Source organism: Staurois parvus, unplaced genomic scaffold, assembly GCF_062004578.1.
Source record: "Staurois parvus isolate SC_StPar_1 unplaced genomic scaffold, SC_StPar_1.0 ptg000211l, whole genome shotgun sequence".
NCBI lineage: Eukaryota > Metazoa > Chordata > Amphibia > Anura > Ranidae > Staurois > Staurois parvus.
The window spans coordinates 504,946-526,386 of NW_028318007.1; the positions used below are offsets into that span (position 1 = coordinate 504,946).

Here is a 21,441-nt window from a genome sequence, read left to right on the forward strand (position 1 = left end):
ACCATGTGGTGCTCTGGATGATGCTTCCTCTACAATGAACAGCAGGAAACAGTGCATGTGACACTCCACCCAGCGGATAATAACCATGCTCAGTCCCTCAGCATTAACCTTTTTCTGGTAAAACCACCAGTAACATTTGAAAGGCACCCAGCAGTGCAAATTAGGTACTGTAACTCTCCGTGCTTGGCCTGAACAGACTGCCATAGTAAGTCTTCAGAGCAAGGACAAGTGCTGAGGAAATGGCACAACTCTGGATCTGGAAAATGCTCTACGGCTAACATTTACCAGTACTTGAAGTTTGAAAAGGAGCATAAGTGGAACCCAGTACCCGAAGGTCACATTCCAGGTTAACACTGCCAGTCCAGTGGGGTCAAGGTCTGCCACTCCAATGTCTGACTTAGGAAAGACTGATCCAGAGACCAGCTCAACAGCGACATGTTGAGTAATCTGGACTGAAATCAGAAGACTACAAAATTTAAATCAAAGAAAGAAAGCTAGCAAGAGGTAGACTTTCCTCCACAGAGATGGAGAAAAGATGTTCATCCTTTTAGGATAGCCTATCTCAACCAGGGTTCCATCAAAATTCAAAGAAATGTCAACAATCTGGCATCCACAACATCACTGGCTTCTAGGACGCAGGTGGCTTCATATTGTAAACAAGCTGATGGGCAGGAAGCCATGGTGATGTCATTGACCAAACATAATCATGGCAATCCTTGGCCTCTTTGCTTACATTGAGCTGATGGTGGGGAAATGTCCGTCGTGGCAAGTTTCCATTGGGAATGGATCTCAGCAGGTCAATCTGTTTTTGTTTTGGCTGGGCATCATTCATGTTTGATCTATATTGATGGATGATGTGATGTTCGATTTACACTGTTATACTTTTTTTTAAAGGATTTTATCACAGCATGGGTGTGTATGTTTAATTTGTATTTTATTTATTTCGGCTTTTTTTTGGTGAGTATACAAGGGATTTTGCAAACTTTTAAAGGGTGTTGTGACAAAAAAAGGTTGAAAAATGCCATCCTCCACAGGCATGCTGGGTAGAGGAAGAGTTATACTGGACTTGTTTGCCTGTTTCGCAGCAGTATAACCCAACAGTATCTGAATTCCCATGTCCCTCAATGGACAAGAATGAGAAAAGAGAATGTTTTGAGTAAAGTTCCTTCTCCATCACAAATGATTATTGGCTTTATTTATAGTGGAGTAATGTATCAGGTGAAAGAGATTCCAATGGAACCCTCCGTGAGTCTATATGGATAATTAAGGACATACTGCCTGTAGCAGCTTTACAATTAGCAAGTATAACAGGGCCCTTCTATACTTGGGGCCCCTGTGCCTGAGTTTGGTTATGACACATAAGCAATATAAATGAAGAGACGTGATAGGTCAGAACTTGGTTCTTTCTTTATAGTGCAAAATTGGCTTTATACAGGGTTGTCCCTCCACAAGCTGCTCGTCCAAAAAGATCCCCTCAGTGCAGAGAGGGTGGTGCCTTAATGACGGAGTTCTTCAAATGTTTCCAGAATCCAGACGAGCCAAATCTAGTCACAGACTGTGGTGTCCATCATCCCGGAATCATAAGGACTTGGTCACTGAGAGGCCGATGTGGGCAGTTTCCTCTCAATCATCCGCCTAGTTATAGGGTCCGAGTCTCGGCCGCTGTATGATCCTGGAAGACAAGATAGAACATGGAATCATTTCATCTAATTGAGGAAAATATTCCAGTGTACATAATTTGATCATTGCAGCAGAAAAATACCCCCCAGAGCTCAGCAATCAGAAGACCCTCTGCTCAGGTTCTGGGGCAATAGGACAGACAAGTGCCCCTCCAGTTTGGTTCTGAATAAGTAATACTGACAGGTTCCCATCTGATCTGGTTTTGGAGGAATGGTACTGACAGGTTCCCATCTGATCTGGTTTTGGAGGAATGGTACTGACAGGTGCCCCTCTGATCTGGTTTGGGTGGAGATAAGGGTGTGTGTAGGACAGACAAGTGCCCTTCTGATCTGGTTTGTTGTGGAGAGGAGGGAAGGTTAAGTACTGACAGGTGCCCCTCTGATCTAGTTTGGGTGGAGTAGTACTCAGAGGTGCCCTTCTGATCTGGTTTGGGTGGAGTAGTGCTGACATGCCCCTCTGAATTGGTTTGAGTGGAGATAAGGGCAAGTGTAGTGCTGACATGTGCCCCTCTAATCTAGTTTGGGTGTAGAGGAGGGCAGGTGTAGGACAGACAGGTGCCCGTCTGATCTGGTTTGGGTGGAGATGAGGGCGGGTGTAGTGCTGACATGTGCCCCTCTGATCTTGCTTGGGAGGAATAGTACTGACAGGTGCCCCTCTGATGTGGCTTGGGGTGGAGAGGAGGGCAGCTGTAAAACAGTTTTAGAGTGAACTTTCTGGTTTTGCAGTGTTAGCAGAGTGTATGGATCACCACAGTGGCTGAACAGAGTTATTAAATCATTAGACAGGTCAGTTGTATTTCAGAAATGTTTGCGACTGTTTGGTGTTCTACTTTAAATACATCTCTATAAATATAAAACTATTTCTTAAAGGATAAGTTCACCTTTTCAGAAAAAAATATAAAAAAAATAATAAATGCACATTTTTTGCAGGTAAAAAAAATGTGCATTTATAAGGACCCATCAGAGCGGGGGTCCAATCTCAGGCTTCTGAAGACCCTCAGGATACCTGTCTGCCTGTACCTCGTGAGAGCAAGGTCAATGGACCATGAGAACGCTCACCAGCGCCCCCACAGTTCATCGAGAAGTACAAGCCGTCAGTCACAATGGCTGACAGTACTTGTAGCCACTCATTCAAAGGAAACTGAATGAATGACGTGGCTGTATGGGCGGAGACCCACACCTCCCGTTATTTTCACATTGTAAGAACGGGTGCAGAGAGAAGATCCCCTTCTTGCTCTCACAGGGAGGGGGGGATTGGGGGTAGAGGCTGCAAATGCTGGAACATGTTACATGTTCCAATTTAAAAAGGGGGTGGAACATGTTCATGACTACCTACCGACTTCAGGTGATTGGACACTGGCCAAAAAAAGTCAGGAATCCCTGCCCAGGCATAACCCCTCCCAGTTTAGCTACGCCTCGGTTTTTGGCTATTGTCCTTAGGCCATGGGTGCCTGTCTATATTTTTGAAGACTTCCTGTAGTGGGCTTTACTTCCCCTAATTCCTGACCTGTTCCTAACACCACTAATGGGGTAGAGATGGACTTCATGCAGATCGGTCGCTACAGCCTGTTAGTCTAGGGGGACTTACTCAGCCCCAACATGCAGGAGCAGAGGCATCCTTTAATTTCAGCCAGTATGTGCTGGACCCTGCGAGCAGCGATCTCTGGGGTACAGAGTATCTGGTGGCCTCACTGTGCTATACATGTCCTGGGCAGTGATCCAGTGATGGCAGGTGAGTCGAGTCCCTTAAAATCTTGCAGGGCACATCCACCACGATGGTTCAAGATTGGGCAGGGAGAACCCCCTACATAGTTTGCCCTGCAATGGCTCCCCAAAGGGTCAGAGTAGTTTGGAGTCACAGTCCTTATCTGGGAATTAGGTCACAATATTCCACTTTCTTTGTGTCGAGAAGAAATTTCTGAACTGCGCTTATGGGTACTCTCCTTCTCCTCCCCCCATTTTGCAGGAGGATGAGGTGTCAGAGGAACTTCCTCGGCACAAGGAAGAGGTAGATGCAGTTTAGGTTTAGGAATCCTCTGTAGATCAGTCCTCCCAGTGTCCAAAGCTGTCTCAGATATAGAGGACCATGGAGGATTTCCTGGCAGATGTTGTGCACACTGCTCAGTAAAACGCAGACCTGCAATCTTGGGCAGACAAGTGATTCTCTCTGCTGTGCACATTGTCAGCATGGAAAATAGGCAGGCAGAATTTCATCTACAGCTGAATCTGGGAGAATGGGCCCTTTATCCGAAGGTGTTCGCAAAGATTTGTCTGTGGTGGTGGACATCAGATGTGGTTCTATTGTGTCCAGATTCCACAACAAACTGGCCAGGTTTGTGTCTTGAACCAGGGATCCTCAGGTGTTTGTGGTAGATGCACTGGTGATTCCTTGGGATCAGTTTTCCCTTATCTCTGAGCTGGCCGCACGTTCCTGCAAGGAACCCTTCTTGTCCCTCACCAGAATAAGGTGTTGTTGAGGTCCCTGTCCTCTTTATTGCTAAGGCTGTTTCTTCTTTGCATTGTTTTGCCCTTTCTTTGTCCTAATCCTAAGCACTCTAAGGAGTTGTTCTTTAACGTTGTTTGGTTGTATTTGGATGTTGTTTGAACTGTCTGAGTTTATTCAAAGTCTACAGTTTTGTTTCATCAGTCTGAGTCCCTATTTGTTCTACCTGAGGGTCCTCCTAAGGACGACCTCTCAATCCACTATTCCTAGGTGGATTCTTCAGTCTATTTCTCAGGACTATGATATCAAGGGCAAGGTTTCCCAGTCAAGGCCCATTTCACCATCAGTGTCAGTGCCTCCTGGTATATTCTCAAATCAAGCTTCTGTTGTGTAACTGTAAAGCTGATACCTGGTCTTCTCTTCAACGTTTACTAGGTTTTACCTCTGCGGATGACAGTTTTAGGTGGAAGGATTTGCAGGAGGCTTTGTAGTGGTGTTATCCATAATTTTATTTTCTGGTTTTAGGTGTGTTGGCTTTGTTGCTGTGTTTCCCAACCCTCATAATTTAGTGTTTGGAATATCCCAAGTAGTTATGAATATGAAGTCTTCTGTGCCCTGTGATGTATGATTTAGAAATGATAATTTTTGATTTACCTATGAAAACATTTTTTTTAGAGTTTATCCCAGAACACAGACATCTCACCCTTCTTTGTGTTTTTCGCTGCTTGTTACAAAACTGAGGCTTAGCTGAGTTGGGTGAGGTTATGCCTGGGAGGGGATTCCTGCCATTTTGGCCAATGTCCAACACCTGAAGATTGCAGCATAACCCATGTAGCCCTGAATATTAAGACAGTCTTTGTTCTGTGATGTACTCCTAGGAAAGGATTTTACAGGTAAACCAAAAATTCTAATATGTGACATTATTTGGGTCTTTCCACCATTTTCCTTCCTACAGATATGTCCAGCACAGATTCCAGAACTTACTGTTACTGCAGGAAGACTCGCCACTGTTTTGGCCACTAGTAATGTGATGCCAGTACGCACTGCGAGGCAGCATGGAGGTGCTGGTGCAAGGCTGTGATACGTTCTCGTTCTCCTTGTTGAGTCGCTAGAAGGAGATATATAATCAGGTAAGAGAAAGGATTGGTGAAAGGGTAGGGTCGTCATCTTCTGGAAGGAGATATGTAGTCAAAGATCAGTGGAGGGGTAGGATCGTCATCTTCTAGGGGGAGATATATAATCAGGGATCAACGGAGGGGTAGGATTGTCATTTTCTAGGAAGAGATATATAATTTGGGATCAGTGGAGGGGTAGGATTGTCATCTTCTAGGAGGATATACAGTTGTGTTCAAAATAATAGCAGTCAGACATCACTAACCTGATCAATCACTGTTTTTGGTAGAAATGATATTTCTACATGGCAAATAATTTACTAGCAGATGTAGTAGAGTAATAGAAATCCAACAGACCCAACAGTCATGACATACATGATGCTGATTCTGTGGAATTGAATCACTAATTGAAAGGGGCATGTTCAAAATAATAGCAGTGTGGAGTTCTATTAGTGAGGTCATTCATTCTTTGAAAAACAGGTGGCAATTATTGCCCTTATTTAAGGAAGGAAGGCAGCAAATGTTGTACATACTGGTTACAGTGCATTTCTCTCTGAAATTCTGAGGAAAATGGGTCGTTCCAGACATTGTTCAGAAGAACAGCGTACCTTGATTAAAAAGTTGATTGGAGAGGGGAAAACATATAAAGAAGTGCAGAAAATGATAGGCTGCTCAGCTAAAATGATCGAAAATGCTTTAAAATGGCAACCAAAACCTGAAAGATGTGGAAGAAAGCGAAAAACTACCATTCGAATGGATAGAATAGCCAAAATGGCAAGGACTCAGCCAACAATCAGCTCCAGGAAGACGAAAGAAGGTGTAAAGTTCCCTGTGAGGACTGTTACAATTTACTAGACGCCTATGTGAAGCCAAGCTATCTGCAAGAAGCCCCCGCAAAGTCCCACTGTTGGAAAAAAGACGTGCTGAAGAGGTTACAATTTGCCAAAGAGCACATTGACTGGCCTAAAGAGAAATGGCGCAACATTTTGTGGACTGATGAAAGTAAGATTGTTCTTTTTGGGTCTAGTGGCCAGAGACAGTTTGTCAGACGACCCCCAAACACTGAATTCAAGCCACAGTACACTGTGAAGACAGTGAAGCATGGTGGTGCAAGCATCATGATATGGGGATGTTTCTCATACTACGGTGTTGGGCCTATTTATCGCATACCAGGGATCATGGATCAGTTTGAATACATCAGAATACTTGAAGAGGTCATGCTGCCTTATGCTGAAAAGGAAATGCCCTTGAAATGGGTGTTCCAACAAGACAACGACCCCAAACACACCAGTAAACGTGCAACATCTTGGTTCCAGACCAACAAGATTGACGTTATGGAGTGGCCAGCCCAATCTCCGGATCTTAATCCAATAGAAAACTTGTGGGGTGACATCAAAAATGCAGTTTCTGAGGCAAAACCAAGAAATAGAGAAGAACTGTGGAATGTCGTCCAATCATCCTGGGCTGGAATACCTGATCACAGGGGCCAGAAATTGGGTGACTCCATGCAACACAGATGTACAGCAGTTCTCAGAAACAGTGCGACTACAACCAAATATTCATTAAGTGATTCAAAGGAAAGCAAAATCTTCAAACATTTTTCAGTTTATATAGTGAATGTTTGAGTTTGTAAAGAAGAATACAAACACTGCTATTTTTTTGAACCGTCTAATATTCACTTTTCTTCAATTTTTTTTAGAGGAACAACACAAATTTGATATATTTTTCTTCATGTTTTGATTTGGAATAGAATGTGTAGTGTTCCCAATGCATTTGTGTGGATGGAAATAAAAGCTGTTAGAAGGATTTTGAGCTTTATTCACTTTTTTCAACACACTGCTATTATTTTGAACACAACTGTATAATATGGGATCAGTGGAGTGGTAAGACTGTTCTCTCCTAGGAGGAGATTTATAATTTGGGATCAGTGGAGGGGTAGGATTGTTATCTTCTAAGAGGAGATATATAATATGGGATCAGTGGAGGGGTAAGACTGTTATCTTCTAGGAGGAGATTTATCATTGGAGATTGGCAGAGGAGTAGGACCTTTATGTAATCGGGGGAAGAGGTAGGGGTAATACCATCATCTTCTAAGAGGAGATAAATAATAGGGGGACATCCTGCACCAGTAGGTGGTGACATCAAACCATTTATCATAAAGTATGGCTGTGTCCTTCAATAAACGAAAGAGAAATATAACTGGGGGAGGAGTAAGACTGTCATCTTCTAGGGAGAGATATGTAATCAGGGATCAGTGGAGAGGTAAGACCTTCATCTTCTGGGGGGGGGGGGGGGGGGGATGTAATCAGGGGAGGGATAGGGACATCACCTTCTGGGAGGAGAAATGTTATTGGTAGAAGGGTTGGACTGTCATATTCCAGGAGGAGATACAGTATGTAATCAGTGATTGGTGGAGGGGCAGGACCTTCGTTTTTTAGAAGGAGGTATGTAATCCGGGGAGGATCATTATTTTCTAGGAGGACATATATACTTAGTGGAGGGTTAGGATCATCACTTTCAAGGAGGAGATATACAGTCAGGTCCATAAATATTGGGACATGGACACAATTCTAACATTTTTGGCTCTATACACCACCACAATGGATTTGAAATGAAACGAACAAGATGTGCTTTAACTGCAGACTGTCAGCTTTAATTTGAGGGTATTTACATCCAAATCAGGTGAACGGTGTAGGAATTACAACAGTTTGCATATGTGCCCCCCACTTGTTAAGGGACCAAAAGTAATGGGACAATTGGCTTCTCAGCTGTTCCATGGCCAGGTGTGTGTTATTCCCTCATTATCCCAATTACAATGAGCAGATAAAAGGTCCAGAGTTCATTTCAAGTGTGCTATTTGCATTTGGAATCTGTTGCTGTCAACTCTCAAGATGAGATCCAAAGAGCTGTCACTATCAGTGAAGCAAGCCATCATTAGGCTGAAAAAAACAAAACAAACCTATCAGAGAGATAGCAAAAACATTAGGCGTGGTCAAAACAACTGTTTGGAACATTCTTAAAAAGAAAGAATGCACCAGTGAGCTCAGCAACACCAAAAGACCCGGAAGACCATGAAAAACAATTGTGGTGGATGACAGAAGAATTCTTTCCCTGGTGAAGAAAACACCCTTCACAACAGTTGGCCAGATCAAGAACATTCTCCAGGAGGTAGGTGTATGTGTGTCAAAGTCAACAATCAAGAGAAGACTTCACCAGAGTGAATACACAGGGTTCACCACAAGATGGAAACCATTGGTGAGCCTCAAAAACAGGAAGGCCAGATTAGAGTTTGCCAAACGACATCTAAAAAAGCCTTCACAGTTCTGGAACAACATCCTATGGACAGATGAGACCGAGATCAACTTGTACCAGAGTGATGGGAAGAGAAGAGTATGGAGAAGGAAAGGAACTGCTCATGATCCTAAGCATACCACCTCATCAGTGAAGCATGGTGGTGGTAGTGTCATGGCGTGGGCATGTATGGCTGCCAATGGAACTGGTTCTCTTGTATTTATTGATGATGTGACTGCTGACAAAAGCAGCAGGATGAATTCTGAAGTGTTTCGGGCAATATTATCTGCTCATATTCAGCCAAATGCTTCAGAACTCATTGGACGCCGCTTCACAGTGCAGATGGACAATGACCCAAAGCATACTGCAAAAGCAACCAAAGAGTTTTTTAAGGGAAAGAAGTGGAATGTTATGCAATGGCCAAGTCAATCACCTGACCTGAATCCGATTGAGCATGCATTTCACTTGCTGAAGAGAAAACTGAAGGGAAAATGCCCCAAGAACAAGCAGGAACTGCAGACAGTTGCAGTAGAGGCCTGGCAGAGCATCACCAGGGATGAAACCCAGCGTCTGGTGATGTCTATGCGTTCCAGACTTCAGGCTGTAATTGACTGCAAAGGATTTGCAACCAAGTATTAAAAAGTGAAAGCTTGATTTAGTATCATTATTCTGTCCCATTACTTTTGGTCCCTTAACAAGTGGGAGGCACATATGCAAACTGTTGTAATTCCTACACCATTCACCTGATTTGGATGTAAATACCCTCAAATTAAAGCTGACAGTCTGCAGTTAAAGCACATCTTGTTCGTTTCATTTCAAATCCATTGTGGTGGTGTATAGAGCCAAAAATGTTAGAATTGTGTCCATGTCCCAATATTTATGGACCTGACTGTATACTTGGTGGAGGGGTAGGATCATCACTTTCAAGGAGGAGATATATACTTGGTGGAGGGGTAGGATCGTCACTTTCAAGGAGGAGATATATACTCGGGGTAGAGGTAGGATCGTCACTTTCTAGGAGATATATACTTGGGGGAGGGGTAGGACCATCACCCTCTAGGAGGAGATATATAATTGGGTATTGGTGGAGGGGTAGAACCATCATCTTCTAGGAGGAGATATGTAATCAGGTATTGGTGGTGTGGCAGGACCTTCACTTTTGAGGACCAGATATGTAATCAGGGGAGGGATAGGACCATTATCTTCTAGGAGGAGATATAGAATTGAGAATCAGTGGAGAGATTTGACTGTCATCTTCTAGAAGATACATAACTGGGGGAGAGGCAGGACAGATATTTTCTAGGAGGAGATTTGTAAAGTGGGACGATGAGGCATGAAGCTTGTTACAGTGAAGATATATGTGTGGGTGATGGGCAATATGACGCTCTTTTCTCCACACTGTTCACTAGAAGGCGACACTTAAACCTATGACAGTGTAGAGAAGGAATGAGTCAGGATAATGGGGGTGATACTGCCATATAATCTATATGTATGAGTTGGTGGGACTCACCCGGGAGTTCTTCTCCATCTCTAAGAGGAGGCTCTTATGTTGCTCGGCCAATGCCAGCACAGCGCTGTGAACCCGCTCGTAGATCTGCTGCCCCTCTGTTGTCTGGAAGGTGTACAGCCCCTCGCTGATCCCGCACACCCTGAAACACAAAGGTCGCCATTGTACAGACATAATGCTGCACCAACATGTCTGCCACCTTGCGCAGTATGCACATGAAGGCTCACCCACTTTTTTTTTAATTTATCTGACAATTTGGTGACATCAAGTAAATTACTGCATATGTGCCTGCCTACCCCCCACCCACCCTCAAACTGTAACCCAACTACTGAAGTTTTACATGGATAACTCTGGTAACTTTTCTGCATGAAGGTGCACCCCGACTTCCTAAAGTTGGGGCCGACTGTTTTTCCAGCTGGATCCCTGGGCAATATATCTTCCTAGTTTTTCGGTCACCACCTGTAACCATCAGGCTAAACCTCTTAATCTAGCATCTTGTTCAGCTGTCCCTCATCAGTACTCTGATATGGCTGCTCCCAATGATGTGACTGACCAGATTTGATCTGAACTCTCCACACCATGGCATCTCTGATTCCTACCTTGGCAAGAACTTACCTTCAGAAGTGGTACCCATTTTAGGATATCTAGGGATTGTCCTCTGATCATGGTCTTCCCTTCTTGTGTGGGCTCCCAATTACCTTTAACCTCCCCTCCATTGCTTAGGTGTATGGGTCCAGATAGAGACATCCAAAGGATCCCTTTTATGACCAAGAATTCCCTGGTGCTACTTTTTATTATCTGGCTGGGGATGGGGAGATAACTTCTCTTTTTTCCTGGGTGGGTGGGGGGGACTTCTTTGTCTGGTGTGTCTCCACACCTGGGTTTTCCGTCTGACTCACCAGAAGAGATATTTCCTGCTTCATCAGGGAGAAGAATGGATATGCCCACTGGATCTCTGCTGGACATCTCATGAGTGCTGCAGGACCTCCCCCTATGGGTAGGTCTAGAACCCTCCCTGCGATTAACTAACTGGCCTGGTTAATATGCCTGAAGGCACTAAGTGTGTCCCTATTGACAACGCTGTGTCTGCTGGTGACAAGGCTTTGCCTTCTGGATCTCCTTACATGGGGCCTACAAACTGAGGTTTCAGCACCCGTGTTTTCTCTTTTCTTACGCATCCATCACTGCACTGGACTCTCAGCAGGAACATGCTAGGATCCTGCTGCAAATATCCCTAGAGGCCTCTTTGGGACCTGATCACTGGAAACTGGGTCCTATTTCTCCGTGGCTGTTTTGTCACTTTCCTCGTTCCTGTTCCTACACAGACAAATGCTTCTTAGTAATGGATCTGAGACTCCTGACCCTTGCTCCTTGGTAGAGAATGTGACATAGGTGCAGAACAAGGGAAAAGATTCCTAGAATATGGCTGTGGAACTAGTCAGGCAGGTATACAGTATTATCACTTCTAGATGTTGAGTTGAAAGATTGGCTCATCCTTCAGGTATGGTTTTTATGGTGTTTTTGTGTACCATTTGAGTTGTGAGGTACCCTTGGTCTTTTTTTTTTTTATAAAGTTTGCAGTTGCTTGCGCCTCCTCCCCTTCTTTCCAGTCTTAAGGGGGGGGGGGGGCAGTGGTCTATGTTGTGAGGGCTCTTCCATCGTTGCTATCTTGCTGCACAATTAGTTTCCTGTCCAAACAGCCCCTTCATCATCATGGATCTTCTTTTCTTGCATCTATGGATTGAAGTACAATACTTGGCCATTTCTCTCAATTTGACCGGCTGGTGTTTTCTTTTGAAATTGTTTTTTCCTGGGTCTGGGCTCAGCAATTTTTTTCATCCTTTGACCTTATTGATTGCCTATTTTATTCCTGTTTTGGTAGTGTGTTTTTTTTTCCACTTTTTTTGGTGAATTGTTGATTCACTGGCAGGGGCCCCTTGGCGGTGGTTTTCCTTGTCCTGCTCTGGAACATCAGGTTGATCCTCTGTCCTCCCTCTGGTCATAGCAGTTCTTCCATCTTGCATTGGGCTTCCCATTTGTCCTTGATTTGGAGATGCAGATGGTCCCCAGTTTCTAATGGGACCTGTTAGTGGGTGCTGCCCACCCTTCAGCTGGACTACGTTTGGACTTAACAACTATGGGAATTCTGATAACCCTTAATGAATGATAAAGAAAATTAGATTTTGGTGAAATCTTTTCTTGAAGTCCCTTAATGGGCACAGGTCCCACCCCTCTGTTTAGCTACTTTCTCAAAAAACGGAGGCCCTCTGGGCAGAGGAGAGGTTATATGAGGGCTGGCTTACGATTTATTCAGTTTCCAGTGTCCCAACTGCCTGTAGGCAGCAATATAACCCGACCTTCTTGAAGTCAATTGAGGGACACAGAAATTCCAATACAAAGATTTTAGGGCAAGTACAAAAATCGTATTCTATTCCTGGCTGCTCTGAGGACATTGTGACTTCCTCCTGACCTCTGCTGGTGTGATGACCAATAAAATGACACTATCTCTTCTGTATCCCCCAGTGCCAGGTCTCTGAGAGCTCCTGAGGACATATTTAACCCCATTATGTCTTTCTTACCTTTCTGCCTCAAAAGTGAAGCGCGTGGAGTCGTTGCCATATCGTCGCAGGGCACAGAGCGGCCATGAGAGCAGCTTAGTACGCGGGTTGTGTGCGTCCCAGAGGTAGAGGTTTTCTTCTGTGATTTGCAGCTTGCATTCTCCGTATATGTCCAGATTAGAGGAAGGCAGAAGGAAGACACTGAAACGCTCTGAAAGAATAATGGGAATTTGGTTTACCTGTAAAGTCCTTTTCTTGGAGTACATCCCAGGTCACATGGTATCTTTATATCTATTAGGATAGGAATGTTCCAAAGCACTGAATATGAGGGTAGGGCAACACAGGAACAAGTCAACAGGCCCCAAGCAACTAAGCCAGAACAGAAAAGAACCTCCCACACAGGGGCGGACTGACAACTCATTGCCCCCGGGCAATAGGGGATCATGGGACCCCTGTGTCCTTGTCCAAACTCAAAAAAACCTATGAAAAAGGTACCAGGGGCATCTCACGGGGCCCCCTACTGACCCCGGGCCCTCGGGCAGTGCCCAAGTTCCCAAGTTTCCAAATGGTCAGTCCGTCCCTGCTTCCACAGCAGCCTGCAAGACTCACTGACCAAAGCATGCTCAGAAGGACATCAAAGAAGACACTAGCAAAAAATGAAGTCTTGCCTGGAAGGGGTTATGCCTGGGAGGGGATTCCTGTCTATTTTTTTTTTTTTGCCAGTGTCTATTCACTTGAAAGTGGCAGCCTAACCTGATCATAATGGATATGAAAATGCTTTGTACCCTGGGATGTACAATAAAGAAGCAATGACATCCTGTAAGATCAGCGCCATTACAGACTGACATGTCTAGGTTGACCAGAAATCACTCCAGTCTCACCAAAATTCTATTAAACAAATCAGATGCAGGACAATTATAAACAATGTAAGAAGGCTCAAGATCACAACTGATCCCAACCTGAATGTTTTAAAAGAAAACGTTTATTGTTGGTTGAATGTGGAAGTGACTGGGCAAATCTTACACGAATGTCCACAATGATTACACTGCCTGTTATTCTAAAATATCAACACAATACCCCAGTAGGAAATATTTGCTGTTTTTTTGGATGGTTGAGATCGTTTTAGGACAAACATATCAGCCATACAATTGTTGGATCATATGGTCTATGGCTAGGTTTATAGTGGTCCCCTACCTGTCTGTTCACTCTGCACTCCCGGGGTGAGGAGATCCGGTTCTCCCAGGTTATACTCATTGACTCTGGAACCCAGACATTCTGTGGACAGCACCTTGTACCACTCCTCTGCCTCCAGTTCTAGCAAATGAAAAAAAGGAAAGTACATTATGCACTGCATAGACTCCGATACGGTCCTCCCCAACATAACTACTGCACCATCATCCTGAACAGGTCTAACGTACCATCGCCCCAATTAACATTCCCAAAAAGTTAACTGTACCAATAACCCCAAAAGGTCAACTGCATCATCATCATCATCATCATTGCCATTAACACTAACTTACCATGAACTCTAACCCATCACCTAAAATAGCACTACCACACTGTCACCACCATCACCCCAAAAATGATACCGCACCATCACCATGACAGCTCTACCACACCATCCTCCTGGACAGCTCTACTGCACTATCACCCAAGATAGCTCTACCACATTATCATCCTCAAAAACTCTACTGCAGCATCATCACAGATGGTACTACTTCAGGGCAACATTGAAAACCCTACTGCTTTGTCACCCCCAATAAGTCTCCAGCACCATAACCCCCCATAATTACCCCACAGTAATCCCTTATATTTCAACCACTCCATCATCCCTCACTGTTAACCCTAACTTCTCACCTAAGATAGCTTTACCGCACCATCATTTCGAAACAACTGCTGCACTGTCATCCCCAACATAACTACTGCACTGTTACCCCAACATAACTACTGCACTGTCTCCCCAATAATGCTACCACACTGTCATCCATGATAGTTCTATAACACTGGTATCCACCATAGCTCTACCAGCACCATCTCCTGACTACCCCACTATCATCCCTGTAAATATCTTTACCAGCAACCATTACCCCTCATAACTGCACATCACCACCATCTCCAGATAACTCTACTGCACTGTCACCCCTGATAACTCTTGCACACTGTCAGCTCTGACAACACTACTTCACAGTCATCCTTGATGTAACTACAGCACCTTCATCCTTGAAAACTGTACTGTCACCCCCCCCCCCCCTCCACTTTTCCCAATAACACACTGTGCCACCTCAGTTACCTACCACACTACAGCAGCCCAGTGACACCGTCATTGACTGACACCAGTGGTTGGGTGTCTCCAGTGGATCTCCAGCTCACCTGAGTCGCAGGTAAAGGTTCGGGCTAAGTCATCGCAGAATATAATGGCCACTGCTTGCCTCTTAGTCTCCTTTGGGAGCCGCATAATACACTTCACATTACTGATTTCCGTCACCTGCAGAGAGAGAGACATGATCATGGGGGCGTCATGTGAGAGAGTATATATGTAACAAGTGTCTACAAGAGTATAATGTGTCCTGTGACCAGAGGTAAGCATGGTCTCTGCTGGGCTGGCCATGGAAGCTCCTTGTGAAGCCTCCTGTTGGGATGGATGAGCAGCATTTGAACAGAGTGGAGACGGAAAGCTTGTAGCCCAATTTAGAACCACCAACTACACCATTGGAGTGCCCCCACAACTTCTCAATGCTGCTCTGCTTTCTTCATGTGTCACAGCCTGCCAGCTGGTGTCCCCAGGTGCTATGTGTCTCTCCAGGGCCATCCAGCCTCAGAAAACCATAAAAGACCAACCAAACTGATTGGGTGGTGTTCTGAGCAATACGCCATCTTCAAGTGAGGGGGTATTGGTATGCTATGGTGTAATCACAGCATCTGTACCAGGGCCATAAGGTGGAGTTGTACAATCAGATGTAAAGAGAGATGTGATAGGCTGAGAGTGGCCTCTGAGGGCTGCGCCCCTATAATGTCATTCCTCACCTTCGGTGATGTACGCAAGACAACCGACCGCTCGTCTGGATACTTCTCCAACCTCCAAGGCCCCTTACTGGAAGATTTCCTTAACACCAACCAACAGCGGCGGTATATCTGCAGAGGAAAGGTCAGAGGTGAATGGGGGGCATTTGGAAGACCTAAAGCCTAGGAAGAGGGTGGGTGTAAAGGTCAGCGAGCTGAGAGTACACAGTACAGGGCATAGGAGTGGTTTTGAGGTGCTCAGTATTGAGTTGGAGTGATGTTGCTCGGTAATGAGGGGATGAGTGGAGTGAGGGTGCTCCGTAATTGTGGGATGGGTGGAGAGGAAGTGTTGAGTATAGGAAGAAAGAATGGGTGGAATGGGGTGCTCAGTACAGGGAGGAGGGGAATGGGTTGAATGGGGGTGCTCAGTAATGGTAGAGATGGATGGAGTGGGGTGCTTAGTATAGGGGAGGGGAAATGGTGGAGTGGGGGTGCTCAGTAATGGTGGGATGGGTGGAGTGGAAGTGCTCAGTATAGAAAGAGAGAATGGGTGGAATGGGGTGCTTAGTAGAGGGAGGAGAGGAATGGGTTGAATGGGGGTGCTCAGTAATGGTGGGATGGGTGGAGTGGGGTCCTCAGTATTGGGAGGGAAGGGTGGAGTGGGGGTGCTCGGTGAAGGGGGAAGAATGGGTGAAGTGGAAGTGATTTGTAATAAGGGATGGGTGGAGTAGGGGTGCTCAGTATGGGTGGATGGGGGGGGGGGGGTAGAGTAAGAGTGCTCCGTAATGGGAAGATGGGTAGAGTGGGGGGGTGGATGGGGCGTGCTCAGTATAGGGAAAAGATGGAATGAGTAGTGTTTGGGTGCTCAATAATGGAGGGATGGGTGGAATTGGAGAGCTCAGTATAGTGAGGTGGGAGAATGGGTGAAGTGGTGCTTAGTAATGGGAAGGATGGGTGCAGTAGGAGTGCTCAGTATAAAGGGGGGAATTGGAGTGGGGGTGCTCCATAATGGGGGTATGGGTGGAATGGGATTGCTCAGTAGAAGAAAAGGTGGGGTGGAGTGTGGGTGCTTAGTATAAGGAGTGGGGGTGCTCAGTATGGGGGGGGGGTGATGAGTGGAAGTGCACAGTAATGGAAGGATGGGTGGAGTGGGGGTGCTCAATGTGGGGGGAGGGGCTGGGTAGATTGGGGTTGCTCAGTGATGTGGAGAATGGCTGGAGTGGTGGTGTTCAGTATGGGGGGATAAGTGGAGTGGAGGTGCTCAGTAATAGGGGGATGGGTGGAGTGGGGGTGCTCAGTACAGGGGGGTGGGTAGACTGGGGGTTCTCAGTAATGGGAGTATCGTGGAATGGGAGTGCTAAGTATGGGGGGGGATGGGTGGAGTGGGGGTACTCTGTAATGGAGGGATTGGTGGAGTGGGAGGTGCTCAGCATAGGGAGGGGTGGATGGAGTGAAGGTGCTCAGTAATTGAGGGATGAGTGGAGTGGGGGTGCTCAGTTTGAGGGGGCTGGATAAACTGGGGGTGCTTAGTAATGTGGGGAATGGGTGGAGTGGTGGTGTTCAGTATGGGTGGGGGGAGATGAATGGAGTGAGGGTACTCAGTAATGGGGAGATGGTTGGAGTAGGGGTGCTCAGTTTAGAGAGGAGGGGTAGATTGGTGGTACTCAGTAACGGTGTATGAGTGGAGTGGGAGTGCTCAATATGGGGGGGCGAATGGGTGGAGTATGGGTGCTCAATAATGGGGGGATGGGTGGAGTGGGGGTGCTCAGTTTAGAGAGGGAGGCGAAATGAATATTGTTGGGGAGTTCAATAATGGGGGGAAGGGTGGAGTCGGGGTGCTTAGTATAGTGATTGGGGAGAATGGGTGGAGTGGGGGGGTGCTCAGCTATAGGGTGATGGGTAGAGTTGAGGATGCTCAGTAATGGTTGGATGGGTGGATTAAAGTGCTCAGTAGTGGGGGGATGGGTGGAGTTGGGGTGCTCAGTATAGGGGGGAGTAGACTGGGGGTGCTCAGTAATTGGGGTATGGGTGGAATGGGAGTGCTCAGTATGGGGGATGGGTGGAGTGGGGATGCTCAATAATGGGGGGATGGGTGGAGTGGGGGGTGCTCAGTTTAGGGAAGGGGGGTAATGAATGATATTTGGGTGTTCAATAATGGGGAAAGGTGGAGATGGGGTGCTCAGTATAGAGTGGGGAGATTGCGTGGATTGGGGGGTGCTCAGTAATGGGAAAAATGGGTGGAGTAGGGGAGCTTAGTATAGGGGGAAAATAGGTGGAGTGGGGATGCTCAGTAATGAGGGGGATGAGTGGAGAGGGGGTGCTCAGTAGTGGGGGAATGGGTGCATTGGGGGTGCTCAGTATAGGGGGGAATGGGTAGAGTGGGGAGTCCTAAGCAATGGGTGGATGGGAGGAGTGGAGGGACTTAGTACAGGGGGAATGGGTGGTGTGGGGGTGCTCAGTAATGGGGGGATGGCTGGAGTGGGGGTGCTCAGTATGGGGGGGGACTGGAATGGAGGTGCTCAGTAATGGAGGGATGGGTGGAGTGGTGTTGCTCAGTATGTGGGGATAAGTGGAGTGAAGGTGCTTAGAAATGGGGGGAGAATGGGTGGTATGGGGGTGCTCAATAATGGGGGAAGGGTGGAGTGGAGGTGCTCAATAATGGGGGGGGGGAAATGAATGAAGTGGAGGTGCTCAATAATGGGAGGAATGGGTGAAGTAAGGGCGCTTAGTATAGGGGTAATGTGTTGATGGGTGGAGTGGGGTGCTCAGCATAGGGTGGGGAAAATTGGTGGAATAGTGGTACTCAGTATGAGAGGGTGGAGTGGACGGTTGCTCAAAAATGGGCTGTTGGGTTAAGTGAGGGTGCTCAGTATGGGGGGAATAGGTGAAGTGAGGGTGCTCAATAATGGGGGGATCGGTGGAATGGGGTATTCAGTAATGGGAGATGGGTGCTCAGTATGGGGGGATTAGGTTTTGTGGGTGTGCTCAGTAAAGTAGGAGGGGTATGGGTGGCGTGGGGGTGCTCAATTTAGGGAGGGGGGGCAGAATGGGTGTAGTGGTGGCGCTCAGTAAAGGGGGGGTGGAGGTGGAGTAGGGCTGCTCAGTAATGGGGGATGGGTGTAATAGGGGTGCCCAGTATAGGGGAAATGGTGGAGTGCTCAGTAATGGAGGGGTGGAATGGATAGAGTGGGGGTGCTCAGTAATGGGGGGATGGGTGGAGTGGAGGTGCTTAGTAATGGGGGGATGGGTGGAGTAGGGGTACTCAGTAAAGGGGGATGGGTAGATTGGGGGTGCTCAGTAATGGGGGGATGGGTGGAGTGGGGTGGTGATTCAGTAGTGGGGGAATTGGTGGTGTTGGGGTGCTCAGAATAGGGAGGGCGGGGGGAATAAGTGGTGTTGGGGTGCTCAGTAATGGAGGGATGGGTGGAGTGGAGGTGCTCAGTAATGGGGGGATGGGTGGAGTGGAGGTGATCAGTAATGGGGGGATTAGTGGAGTGGAGGTGCTCAGTAATGGGGGGATGGGTGGAGTGGAGGTGATCAGTAATGGGGGGATAGGTGGAGTGGGGTGGTGATTCAGTAGTGGGGGTATTAGTGGAGAGGGAGTGCTCAGTAATGGGGGGATGGGTGGAGTAGGGGTGCTCTGTAATGGGGGGATGGGTGGAGTAGGGTGGTGATTCAGTAGTGGGGGGTTTAGTGGAGTGGGGGTGCTCAGTAATGGAGGGATGGGAGATGTTGGGGTGCTCAGTTTGGGGGGGATGGATGAGTGGTGTAGTGGGGGGATGAGACGTTCCGTGGGTGCAGTCCCCTCCCGGTGCCCCCCTCACCCCCAGTTTCCGGCTCTTCATCCTCACGTATCCCTGGCGGACGATGTCGGTGGTATTGGAGGCCATGACTCCTCATCTCCGCCCGGCTCCGGTCTGTCACTGCCCGCCCCCCCCTCCGACACGCAGTGGGCTCTTCCACCGAGAGCGGAGACTGGGGGAGGGAGGAGCGAACCAATCCGGTGCAGAGGGGGGAGGAGGGGGAGCCTGTCCGCGGATTGCCGCAACTCTACCGATACCTAGGGATCGTTCTATGCATCCCATAATATTCATATAGATCGTTATACAAATCATATAATAAATAGAGATAATTATAGGCATCATGTACTATATAGAGAGAGTATTCTATTCAACCTGTGATACATAGACATCATTATATCTCATCTATTATAGGTAGACCAAGAGATCACTATATACATCATATAATATTCATAGAGATCATAATATACATCATTTAATACACAGCGATCGATTTACATAATATATAACATAAAGATCATTATATACATCATATAATATACATCAGATATTATACACAGAGAACAATATACAGGGGCTGGAGAAAAAGTGGAAACAACATGATTTGCAGGTGTGCAAGTGTCAACGCGTTTCATGTTGAAAACAGTAAGTGATATAACATTCCTTTGCTTCCACTGTGTGATGAGACACCTAGCTAACAGGTGGGAAGCCTCACTTTGGTCATTCACTGAGTGTGCTGCCAATAATACGGAGTCATGTCTGAGCTTACTGAGCTTCAAAGAGGGCAAATTGTTGGTGTCACTTAGCTGGTTGCTCTGTGCCTGAAGCTGCCAACTTATTTGCCGCGGCGTAAGTATGAAAGGTTATGACGGCAGATACAGTTTCCGGGATCTAACCTCTATATTATTTATGAACAAATTAAACAGGACCGGTCTCAGGACGGAGGACACAACACTCACATCTCCAGACCATTTCAGAAATATGCCATTAAAGTAGATGTAAAGGCTCCAGGTTTTGTACCTTGATGTATTCTATGCAAAGGTGAAAAGCAGCAGTGCCCCCAGCCCCCTCAATACTTACCTGAGTCTCATCAAAATCCAGCAATATGCACGATAGCCTCGGCTGTCTTGGGTCTCTGCCTTCTCGTTGGCTAAGACAGCAATGACGCCCGCTGCTGTCAATCACAGCCAGTCAGCCAAAGAGGAGAGAGAGGGCTGGTGAATGGACACAGGGAGCAGCAGGTGCCCCCATAGCCAGCTGCTTGCTATGGGGGCACCCGACAGAAAGGAGGAACCAGGATATCCTGCAGGGGACCCAAGAAGAGGAGGATCCGGGCTGCTCTGTGCAAAACCACCGCACACAGCAGGTAAGTATAGGCATGTTATTTTACCCCCCCAAAAAATGAACCTTTAGTATCGCTATCACCACTTAAGGACCGCACTATAGCAGATATACTGCTAGGGGCGGCACCTGTGGACAAAATCACGTACATATACACGTGATTGTGCATTTCCGGGTAGGGGGCGTGCATGAGCCACGCACTCACGCCTTATCCGTACCGCCATTCACCGGGTCCTGGCCGGTAATTACCTGCCGGCGCCTGGTGATTACCAAGCATCTACAACGGGGAGGAAGATTGTTTTGTTTACAAACAATCTTCCTCCCTGTCAACTTGAGCACACTGCTCAAGATGGCTGTGCTGTGCACAGCCATTCCAATCATTGTGCTTACAGTGAAGAACACACCCCTCGCCCCCTAGTAAAACACACCCAGCACACAGTTAACCCTTTGATCGCCCCTCCCTTCCTGCCCAGTGCCATTAGTACAGTGTCATTGCTTTTTTTTAGAGCTGATCATTGTATTGCTGTCACTGGAGATGTCAGTGACACCAAGTTAGTTTCCCCCCCCAGTGCCAGAATGTCCGCAGCAGTCCTGCTAAAAGTCACTGATCGCCGCCATTACTAGTTGAAGAAAAAAAAATTAAAGATTAAATTATCTATACCGCCATTTGTAAACGCTATAAATTTCATGTAAACCAATAACTTTACACG

General features: G+C 46.7%; 1 protein-coding gene across 2 annotated transcripts; it reads right to left on the reverse strand.

Moving 5' to 3' along the window:
* Positions 1-1,385: 1,385 nt before the first annotated feature.
* DOK4 (docking protein 4) lies at positions 1,386-19,572 on the reverse strand. Of its 2 annotated transcripts, XM_089678880.1 has the most exons (8): positions 19,415-19,572; positions 15,615-15,722; positions 14,961-15,075; positions 13,785-13,904; positions 12,612-12,801; positions 10,036-10,174; positions 5,107-5,230; positions 1,386-1,672 (listed from the first exon to the last, which is right to left on the reverse strand). In XM_089678880.1, exons 1-8 carry the CDS (start codon positions 19,478-19,480, stop codon positions 1,593-1,595), a joined length of 942 nt encoding a protein of 313 aa, XP_089535006.1. In that variant the 5' UTR covers positions 19,481-19,572; the 3' UTR covers positions 1,386-1,592. The 2 variants fall into 2 exon arrangements, with proteins under 2 accessions (XP_089535006.1, XP_089535008.1); XM_089678882.1 differs by lacking the exon at positions 5,107-5,230.
* Positions 19,573-21,441: the final 1,869 nt, after the last annotated feature.